Here is an 11948-nt window from a genome sequence, read left to right as displayed (position 1 = left end):
ATCTTCACCTTTAAGGGTTTTCTTTTTATGGTTTTGTGCCTAGATTTAATAGTTAGGGGTTAAATAAAAAGTCTGAGAGTCTTCCTTCTAATTCCTAACTTGACTCCATATTTTCAATGCACTTATTAAGTGAAATATAGTATGAAAACAGTACCAAACACAAAGATGGAATTACCAAAAACACACGTCTGCTTTCTAATTTTATAGAGAGAAATCTCATTAATCATCACACATCATATAAAATAATAAATGTCCTGTAATAACATGTAATAGCATATAATGACAAGTAATATTCAGTGTGATGGTTTTCTCCATGATTTCTAAGGTCATGGCTGAAAAATTCAAAAGGAAGTTTAAGTGTAATTTGCTTCCCCTCTTTCAGTAATATTATTAGACACACTTTGAACACAAATTTTGTGAGTTCTACAAATTAAACCAAATTTAGCCCCTGGTTCAAACCAAGTTAATACAAGTCTTAAAGGGCAGGAAGTGAGTAAAGAAAGTTATCTGAGGGTCCCTGGATGCTCTCCCGGCCAAGCGCTCTGAGCCCAGTGCCCAGCCATGGAGTGCCCCCTGGATCAGGCCATTGGCCTCCTTGTGGCCATCTTCCACAAATACTCGGGCAGGGAAGGTGACAAGAACACTCTGAGCAAGAAGGAGCTGAAGGAGCTGATCCAGAAAGAGCTCACCATTGGTGCGAAGCTGCAGGATGCTGACATCGCAAAGCTGATGGACGACCTGGACCGAAACAAGGACGAGGTGGTGAACTTCCAGGAATATGTCACCTTCCTGGGAGCCTTGGCTTTGATCTACAATGATGCCCTCAAGGGCTGAAAATAAATCAGGAAGGTGGAGACACCCTCCATCGGGCCTGCCTAGGTCAACTCCAGTGGTGGGTAACTTTTCAATAAATATCTTTTTTTGGTCAAAAAAAAAAAAAAAGTATCTGAAATCAGTTGAATTTAAGAACCACTTCATCACTGCAGTGATGATTCTGATGTATCAGTTTCTACCTGGGAGGGAGCTTCAGTAGCCTTGTTAACTATTGTCAGAGGCATCAGGGCTGTTGTAGCCAAAAACACTCATAATATGCTTTGCATCCTTAAATGGCATAGTCAGATACTAGAGACATTATAATTATTGCCTTGTACTAAAGTAGCTATGTCACCATAATTCAGTAGAGATGAAGCTATGAGAGAAGACTCAAAAAAATAAAATTTAAATTATTATGGAATTGTAGTGGTTTCCAAATTAAGATATATTTTTAAAAATTAGAAATCTTCAATTTTGCAGATAAAGCCAAAGAGTTGATATGATTAAAGTCCCTAAAATAATAAATGTGAGCATTCTGGAAAATGGAACTTATGTCCTCCCCCAATACTGACCACATCCAAAGGGAATGTGTTTCCCAGTTACTAATATTATGTTGATTATAAGACACACTCTGAAAATATCTCTTGGGTCCCTAAATAGAGTCATTCTTTATTTTTATTTTTCCTTTGTACAATTAAAGATGCCGGTTGGGTATAGTCATCCAATCCTATGTTTCCTACACAGCCAGGCTGGTTTCATTTTCCTGAGATGTAGCTATCTATGTTCTTATTTGCCAGTTTTTCTCTAGCTATCCTAGAATTCTATAACCCTAGGATCTTTCCCTTAAGGATGGAGAACTCCCCTTCAATCGCATAGAAATTTTCTCAAACTTTCTTTCCTCCCTTTGTACCATTGCCTTGTATAAAGATTAAATTCCTCCTTATTCATTCCACCTTCCTTCTTCCCTTCTTGACAAACTTCTTGAAGGAATTATTTATATAGATCACACCCACCAATTTCATTTCTATGACCTCATCCAGACCCTAATCCACTGCCAACTGCTTGATTTCTTTAATATTCCCTTGAAATGTTCTACATCAAGGTCATTAGTGAGCTAATTACCAAACCTAATACCTATATTCAGATCAGCTCCCTTCTTTTTGAAAGTCTATATGTAAAGGCTTCCTAAGTAGGATTCCTGCCTGAATTTTCAGTTATATTTTTGACTGTTCCCTTGTGTTCTATTCTGAATCCTCTTCTCTTCCCGTTCTCTATATTTCCATAAATACCCATCTACCTGCAGTTTATTTTCAAATTTTTATGTCCTACCCCTGCCTTTCTTCTAAGTTTAGAATTATATTTTTTAATTCTTTCACAGCATTTATTATACTGCATTGCAATTGTCTATTTACTGTCTGCAATGCTCAAGATATTCGAATTCCCTGAAATTGGAAACCATGTCTTTCTTTCCTTCCCCCCACTTCCGGTTTTTCTTCCTTCACCATCCAACTGGTCTTCAGCGTAAGTCAGCCTGTGCAGGTAAGTCTTATGAGAAAAGGGACATCTGACCAAACCCTGGAAGTAAGTAATAGAATGAGGTTTATGGATATCTGAGGAAGAGTATTCCAGGCAGAGGGAATAGCCAATATGAAAGACCTAAGTAATAAATGTGCCTGGTGTGTTCATAGAACACCACAGAAACCATAGAGTAGGCAGGAGATAAAGTCAGAGAGCTAACAGGGGGCAAAGTTCTTATAGGGCTACACAAGGGCTTCAGATCTTTCTCTGAGTGCAAGTGGGAGCCACTGGGGGTTGTGACGCATAGAAGTACCATAAACTGATGTGTGTGTTTGTGTGTGTGTGTTTAAATCATTCTGGTGCTACATCAAATATGCTCCACCAAGGTGCTACATCAAGACTGTAGGGAGACAAGAATGGCAGCAAGGAGGTTAGTTTGCAGGCCTTTGCAGTATATAGTCTAGGCAAGAAATGATGGTGCTCTGACAGAGATGGTAATGATGTTAGTGACATTAAATGAACAGATTTTTGATTATGTTTTGAAAATAGAGTTAATTGGATTTTTCTGACAGATAAGAAAGGAGTCAGGGATGAGACAAAAGTGTTTGGCTAGAGAACTCCAAGGATGGAGTTTCCATTAACTAAGATGGTTTGAAGGAAAGGAATATAATAATCAGATTGTTGTAAGATGTGTCACTTCAGAGGCTAGATAAGGGCTGTTTTGAGGGAGCAAGACTGGGGTCAGGTTGTGACAAATTATCAGGCTATTGCAGAGGTCTAGGAAAGAATAATTAGAACCTGCCCCAGAGCAAGGAGAGCTGAGATCAGATGATAGGACAGATTCAAGAAATATTTGAGAGAAAACTATTTTTTATATTTATAGATAACTGTAGCGAGAGAGAGTCCTGTTGAAAGATAAAAGCTTGAAATTTTAACTTCAAAAAAATAAAAACAAATGTCTAGCTCAATATAACTTGTAAATTCTGTCTGCATGAGAATTCAGTGATATATATCCTTTTTTGTAATAATAGTTAAATATTATGCTGGATTAGAACCATTTTGCTTGGTTAGTTTTTTTTTTTCTTTTTAAGAATTTCCAACATATATTTGCTGAAAAATTATCCCCCAAGGAGGATGATAAAAGGAAAAATTGTAATTAAAGTGACAGCAATCATCACCAAATATTCATTGAGAATCCAAAGTATTTCAAAATAGTGAATTATGAACTCCAGGGAGAATAACAAAATGCATTTTGCCTCTACTTTTTAAAGTAAACTGGTGACAGGCATTAAGGAGGGCAAGTGATGTGATGAACACTGGGTGTTATATGCAACTGATGAATTACTGAACTCTACATCTGAAAATAATGATGTACTGTATGGTGGCTGATTGAATTTAAATTTAAAAAAAAACCTTTTCATTCAAATATAATATCCATAAAGATAAGTACATAAATCTTAAATATACATCTCAATGAATTTTTACAATGTGAACATATCAATGTAACCAGGTAAAGAAACAGAACATGACCAGCTCCCCAAACTCCCTCTTGTTCCCTTCTGGTCGTTCTAATCCCCCAGGTAGTCAGTCTCCTGAGCTTTGCCAGTTTTCAAGCTTTATGTAAATGAAATCATACAAATAGCACTCTTTGTATCTGCTGGGTATACACTGAGAGTAAAATTCCTAGGTTATAAGTTATGTGTCTATTCAACTTTGATCAATACTGCCAAACAATTTTCCAAAGTGTTTGTTACATTTCCTTTTTTTTCTGTTTAAATGTTTAGAAAATACTCTGTTCTAGAACAGATTTTGACCTTTTCAGGAAATAATTTAATCATACACCAAAAATTTTGTTATTGCAAGCTGTGTATCAGAGTAAATTACAAAAGATCTGACTACGTAAGGAAACTATTTTAGAAATTTAGTTCACATAAGACATAGTAAGGGAAATCAAAAAGTTAAGGAAAAGATAAATAATGTGCAGTAATAATGATAATAGCTAAGTTTGTTTTGAGCAGCTAATGGCTCCCCACATGAAGGAGATAAGAAATTCCTACAGAAGAGGGATACAGCTTCTTTCCCCCCAAATGCCCCAGCATGGGTGTCCTTGTGTCTCACTGAGCCAAAGTCTAGCCATTCTGAAGGCTGGAGTGGGGTCAGTTACCAACTGGCATAGCTGTTATGTTTTATATGCTATTTACTGCTATATCCTCAGCTCTCAACACAATATCTGGCGCTGAGTATATATTTGCCAAATGAATGTATAAATGAATTATTTTTTTTTGAAAGATTTTATTTATTTGACAGAGAGAGACACAGCGAGAGAGGGAACACAAGCAGGGGGAGTGGGAGAGGGAGAAGCAGACTCCCCGCCGAGCAGGGAGCCCGATGAAGGGCTCAATCCCAGGACCCTGGGATCATGACCTGAGCCGAAGGCAGACGCTTAACGACTGAGCCACCCAGGTGCCCCTACATAAATGAATTATTAATAGAAGTAACCAGTGGGAAAAACATCTGATTGGGAAAGATGAGCCTAAAGATTTATGCTACTGACCTAATCACACCATAAAACTGTATTCTGTCTCTTTGTTCTTTAGTTAAATGTGTGACCTGGAATCAGCTAGGTCATCCTGCCCTTCAGGCTTCAAATGAGTTGGCTCAAACCACCATCACCTATGTCCTGGGAAAGCCAGTGTTCATACACATCCCTCCTGAGCATCTTGGAGGAATTTCCATTTTTGTTCATCACTGATGGTTTCCTACTCTCGAATCCACTGGATTAGTTTATCGTGTGAATCATCTTGCCATATTCTGTATGCTCTCCTTATCCCATGCTGTGTGGTCTTATACTGGCCTTTTTATCTTCAAAGTACCACCAATGCAGTAGGGTATGTGCAGCAAGTATTAAATAAAACTTGGAATAGTAGAGGGAGCTTACACCCTTGAACCACAGATAACTTAAAATTGACTAGTGGACCGACTTGTTTTAAAATGTCTCAGACTTACTGACACCAGGAATCTCACTAGTTACTATTTCTCAGCAAATACTTTTTGCCAGGAGTTCCAGTCTTCTGACTAATTGCTCAGTCTTCCTTTCCTTGGCCCATCTCTTCCCCTTCTCTTCTTTCAAATGCTTGTTAACTTTGTATGCAAAAAGTTTTATTTTTCTGGATTGATCTATTCTAAAGCTCTCCACCTCCCACCTTCCATTCTTTCCACCCTAGCATCTATCTGTCATACAATAGCCAGTGTAAATCTCCTGCTCCAAACCTCCCAATAACCTCCCTCTCACTTGAATGAAAACACAAACTCCTCGCCAGCACTACCAAATCTTACACGTTCTGGCCCCTGTTCATCTCACACTTCATTGCCTTCTACTCTCCTTCCTCCTCACTATGCTCCACCTGCCCTGGTTTGCTTGTTATTCCTTAAGCACATTAAGTTCATTCTGCTCTAGGGCTGTTATCCTTGATATTTCCTTCTGCTTAGATCTTTACAGTTCTGTCTCTTCCATCATCCAGGAATGAGTTGGCTCAAACCACTGCTCAGATATCACCTCCTCAAAGAGGCCTTCACTGAATTACCTATAAAAGTAGCAACTTCCTTTCCCCGTTTTCTCTATAGCTCTTACCACCATTTGCAACTGTTTTTTAAATTAATTAATTTATTTGTATGCATGTATGTATATCTCCCCCGACCAGAACCAATGTGCCATGAGGATAGAGAATTTCCTGCCTTTTTTACTTGTGTATCTCAGGACCTAAAAATGTACACATAAACATTCCCTATATATTTTCTGAATGAAGGAATGAATGAGGGAAAGAATACTTTGTCACTCTCTCCTTACTGAACTTATACTTTGGACTTCAATTTCTATATCTGAAGATACCAGTTAATATGATTAGCTAATAACAACAAAAGTACAAAGAACAAAGGTGGAGACACTATGCTTCCTGACTTTAGACTACATTATGAAGGTATAATAATCACAACAGTATGGTACTGGCACAAAAACAGACACATAGATCAATAGAACAGAACAGAGAGGCCAGAAATAAACTCACACTTCTATGGTCAATTAATTTATGCAAAGGAGGCAAGAATATACAATGATGAAAAGACAGTCTCTTCAATAAATAATGTTGGGAAAACTGGACAGCCACATGCAAAAGAATGAAACTGGACCGCTATCTTATACCAAACACAGAAATTAACTCAATATGGATTAAAGATTTGAACAGAAGACCTGCAACCAGAAAACTTCAAGAGGAAAACATAGGCAGTAAGCTCCTTGACATAGGTCTTGGCAATGTTTGTTTGGATTTGACACCAAAAGCAAAGACAACAAAAGCAAAAATAAATATGTGGAACTACCTCAAACTAAAAGGCTTCTGCCCATCACAGGAAACCATCCACAAAATGAAAAGGCAACCTCCTGAATGGGAGAAAATATTTTCAAATCATATATCAGATAAGCAGTATTTAAAATATATAAGGAACTCATATAACTCAATAGCAAAACAAACAAACACAAACAAACAAAAAACTGATTAAAAAATGGGCAGAGGATCTGAAAAGACATTTTCCAAAGAAGACGTACAGGTGGTCAACGGCAGGTACATGAAAAGGTGCTTGACATCACTAATCATCAGCGACATGCAAATCAAAACCACAATGAGACATCATCTCATACATTAGAATAGCTATTATCAAAAAGGTGAGAGGGGTGCTGGGTGGCTCAGTCAGTTAAGAGTCTGACTTTGGCTCAGGTCATGATCTCAGGGTCCTGGGGTCGAGCCCCACATCAGGCTCCCTGCTCTGTGGGAGTCTGCTTCTTCCTCTCCCTCTGCCCCTCCCTAGGCCCACCCACCCCCCTTGTGTGCTCTCTCTCTCTCTCTCTCGTGCACTCTCTCTCTGTCTGTCTCAAATAAAAAAATAAAATCTTTTTTTTTTAAAGGTAAGAAATAACAAGTGTTAGTGATGATGTGGAAAAAAGAAACCCAGGTGCACTGTTGGTGGGAATGTAAACTGGTGCAGCTACTATGGAAAACACTATGGCATTTCCTCAAAAACTTAAAAATAGAACTACCATATGATCCAGCAATTCCACTTGTGGGTATTTATCCAAAGGAAATGAAATCACTAACTTATATGGAAGCAACTTAAGTGTCCTTTGATAGATGGATTAAAAAATATGTGGTATTATATATATTTACAATGAAATGTTATCAGCCATTAAGAAAAGAAGAAAATCTTGTCCTTTCCGACAACGTGCATGAACATTGAGGGCACTATGGTAAGGCAGACAAAGACGAATATCATGTAATCTCATTTATATGTGGAATCTAAAAACAAAACAAAACAAACAAAAAACTGAGTTCATAGATACAGAAAACAGATTGGTGCTTGGGGTGAGGTAGGGGTTCGAGGTAGGTGAAATGGGTGAAGGTACAGAAAAGGTACAAACTTTCAGTTATAAAATAAGTAAGTCATGGGGATATAATGTACAACATGGTGACTGCAGTTAATAATACTGTATTGTATATTTGGAGGTAGCTAAGAGAGCAAATCTTTAAAGTTCAAACAAATTTGTAACTATGCAGGATGTTGGATGTTAACCAGATTTATTGTGGTTATTATTTTGCAGTGTATATAAATACTGAATCATTATGTTATACACCTTAAGCTTCTACAGTGTTATATGTCAATTACATCTCAATTTAAAAGAAAAAGACCTTAGAGAATTTTACTAGAGGAGCTGTTCTACAAAAATGAAGAAAGTTTTTCAAGCCAAAGGAAATTATGTCAGATGATAATTTGGATCTACACAGATGAATGAAGAGCTCTGCAAATGATAAATACATGAACAGAAAATACTTTCTTAGTTTTAAACTTCTTTAACAGATAACTGATGAACTAAAGCAAAATAATAACAATGAATTTTCAAATTTATAGTACAGTTGACCCTTGAACAACACAGGTTTGAAGTGTGCAGGTCCACTTCTATAGAGATTTTTTTTGATAAATACAGTAAGAGTCCTGTAAATGTATTTTCTCTTCCTTATGATTTTCTTAATAACTTTTTCTTTTCTCTAGCTTACTTTATTGTAAAAATACAATGTATAACACACTCAGCATACAATCTATGTGTTAATTGATTGTTTACATTATCAATAAGGCTTCCGGTTAACAGTAGGCTTCAGGAGTTAATTTTGGGGGGAATAAAAGTTATACATGAATTTTGGACTATGCAGAGGGTCAGTGCCCCTAATCCTTGCACTGTTAAAGGGTCACCTATATATGAAAAGTGAAATGTATGAGAACAATAACATAGAGGTAGGTAAATGGAAGCATTCTGTTATGAGTTTTATACTATATGTGCATTGAAGCTAGACAGTAATAATTTTAAAATGTATGTTATAAATCCTGGAGTAACCACTAAGATAGTAAAACAAAGAGGTATAGCTAACAAGCCAGTAGTGGAGGTAAAATGGAATTTAAATAAAAATGAAATTAACCTAAAAGAAGTCAGTCAAAAAAAACAAAAAGCAGATGGGAAAATGGAAAATAAATAGTGATATGTTGAATTTAAATCCAGTGATATTGCTAATTATATTAAATATCATGATCTACACAAACTTAAAAGGCAGTGATTGCAGGTAAGATAAAAAAAAAAGCAAGACTCAATTATATGCCATCTATAAGGCACAAAAATATTAAGACATAGATAATATTAAAGTTAATGGATGGGAAAAGATACACTATAAAAACACTAATCAAACCAAAACTGGACTTTCCGTGCTACCCAGAGAGAGGTCCATACAACATTGTTCTGCATCCCTGTCGTAACTTAAAGAGAAACTTTCACAATGTCGTGAGCCCTTGATGTCCTAGAAATAAGGGAGGAGGATGTCCTCAAATTCCTTGCAGGAGGAACCTACTTATGTGTACCAACCTTGACTTCCAAATGGAACAGTACCTCTATAAAAGGCAAAGTGATGGTATCTACATCATAAATCTGAAGAGAACCTGGGAGAACCTTCCGCTGACAGCTCGTGCCAATATTGCCATTGAAAACCCAGCTGATGTCAGTGTCATATCCTCCAGGAATACTGGCCAGCGAGGTATGCTGAAGTTTGCTGCTCCTGGAGCCACTCCTATTGCTGGTTGCTTCACTCCTGGAAACTTCACTAACCCAGATCCAGGCAGCCTTCTGGGAGCCAAGACTTCTGGTGATTACTGGTCCCAGGGTGGACCACCAGCCTCTCACAGAGGCATCTTATGTTAACCTGCCTACCATTGCTCTGGGTAACACAGACTCTCCTCTGCGCTATGTGGACATCATTATCCCTTGCTACAACAAGGGAGCTCATTCAGTAGGTCTGATGTGGTGGATGCTGGCCCAGGAAGTTCTGTGCATGTGTGGCCCCATTTCCCCTGAATACCCATGGGAGGTCATGGGTGATCTCTACTTCTACAGAGATCCTGAAGAAATTACAAAGTAAGAGCAGGCCAATGCTGAAAGGCTATGACCAAGGAGAAGTTTCAAGATGAATGGACAGCTCCAGCTCCTGAGTTCACTGCTACTCCACCTGAAGTCACAGACTGGTCTGAAGGCGTGCAGGTGCCCTCTGTGCCTTTCAGCAGTTCCCTACTGAAGACTGGAGCACTCAGCCAGCCACTAAAGACTGGCCTGCAGCTCCAACTGCTCAGGCCACTGAATGCTTAGGAACAACCACTGAGTGGTCTTAAGTTGCTCTTCCACAAAGGCAAACAAAATGGAAAGAAGGTTGACAGAAAATAAACAGTTTCAAGAACGAAAGAAAGAAAGCTAGCTAGCTAGCTAGAGTGGCTATATTAATACACTAAAAAGTAGATTTTAGAGCAAGGAATAGTACCAGGGATGAAGAAGGTAATTTCACAATGAGGGGTAAATCTATCTATAGGACATAACAATACTAAATGTATATGCACTTAATAAGACAGCTTCAAAATACTAAATACTGAAACAATATAATACATATGAAACAAAACTGATATAACTGAGGGGAGAAATAAAAAAAAATCCACAATTATAGTTGGAGAGTTCAACAGCTTCTCTTTTAATAGTTGAGAGAATAAGAATAAGAATACAGAAAACAATAAAAATATAAAAGATGTGAATAACTACCAAAATTTTGATCTAATTAACATTTATAAAACACTCTACCTAACAACAGTAGGATACATATTCTTTTCAAGTGCACATGAAATATTTACCACGAAAGGACATATTCTGAGTCAGAAAATAATTCTAATAACTTTAAATCAATTAAAATCATAAAAAGTTTGTTCTTTGACCACAATGATATTATATTTGAAAGCAATAATAGATAGCTCTATGGAAAACCTACAAATATTTGGAAGTCAATCAGTATACTTCAAACAAACCACGGGTCAAAGAAGAACTCATGAGTGAAATAGGAAAATATCTTGAGGTTAAATAAAAACAAAAACCACAATATATCAAAAGTTGTGGGATGCAACTAACAGTGCTTAGAAGTTATTGAAAGCATTAGCTACTTATATTAGAAAAGAACAAAGATTTCAAACAGATGATCTAAGTGTCTACATTAAGAAACTAGAAAAAGAAGAGTAAATAAAGCACCAAGTAAACAAAAGAAAAAAAATAAGAACCAGAGCAAAAATCAGTGATACAAAAAAAACAGTAAAACAATAGAGAAAAATCAATAAAAACAAAACATGATTCTTTGAAATTATTAACAAAATTGATAAAACTCTTGCCTAAGTGTTGGTAAACTATGGCCAATGGACCAAGTCTAGTCTGTAACCTGATTTTGTATAGTCTGCAAGCTACAAATACTTTTTACATTTTTAAAAGATATTCAGGAAGAGGTGGAGGGTGGCAATGAGAAGGAAGAAGCCTAAAATAGTTATTATCTGACATCTTAGAGAAAAAAGTTTTCCAGTCTCTGATCTAGCCAGACAGACATATTACTAGAGATCCTACTGACATCAAATAGATAATTGGGAATACTATGAACATCTTCTTCCAATAAATTCACAATTTAGAATTAGTATTATTCCTTCCTTAAATGTTAAGTAGAATTAATTCTTGAAGCTGGACATAAAGTTCTCTTCACAAATTCAATGTCTTTAAATTTAAATTTAAAAAATGTCTTTAATTTAAAATATTCTGATTTTAAATTTATTTGAAAATTTTTTGAAAGACATGAACTGTTAAAGCTCACTCAAAAAAATGGAAAAAGAGAAATAAATCATCTGAACATCTATTAAAGATACTGAATTTGTAGTTAAAAAAAAATCTCCCCTGAAGAGAACTTTATGTCTAGCTTCAATAGTTAATTCTACTAAACATTTAAAGAAGAAATAATACTAATTCTATGTAAACTCCTAGAAAATAGAAGAGGATGGAATTCCTTTCAACTTATTTCTAAGATCATTATTACCCTGTTCCAATACTAAAGATAGTATAAGAAAAAAATCACAGAATATTATGATAATGTACCAAGTCTAAGTGTTAGTCATTTCAAGAATTCAAGATTTGTTTAATTTTGGAAACTCAGTGTAAATTCAGTGAATTAGCAGACTATATT

General features: G+C 36.4%; 1 protein-coding gene and 1 pseudogene across 1 annotated transcript; both read left to right on the top strand.

Moving 5' to 3' along the window:
* Positions 1-561: 561 nt before the first annotated feature.
* LOC114209964 (protein S100-A6) lies at positions 562-834 on the top strand. The gene has a single exon (XM_028104191.2). It carries the CDS (start codon positions 562-564, stop codon positions 832-834), a length of 273 nt encoding a protein of 90 aa, XP_027959992.1.
* Positions 835-9200: 8366 nt separating this feature from the next.
* On the top strand, positions 9201-10083 carry LOC114209962 (small ribosomal subunit protein uS2 pseudogene; annotated as a pseudogene).
* Positions 10084-11948: the final 1865 nt, after the last annotated feature.

Source organism: Eumetopias jubatus, unplaced genomic scaffold (genome assembly GCF_037043125.1).
Source record: "Eumetopias jubatus isolate StellerSeaLion01/CBP00866 unplaced genomic scaffold, mEumJub1_p1.0 scaffold_6, whole genome shotgun sequence".
In the NCBI taxonomy this organism is placed as follows: Eukaryota; Metazoa; Chordata; class Mammalia; order Carnivora; family Otariidae; genus Eumetopias; species Eumetopias jubatus.
This window is presented reverse-complemented; position numbering and strand designations above follow the sequence as displayed.

What these genes read in the sequence shown, in the direction of transcription:
- LOC114209964 (XM_028104191.2), top strand. Translation starts at nt 562, where the DNA reads ATGGAGTGCCCCCTGGATCAGGCCATTGGCCTCCTTGTGGCCATCTTC.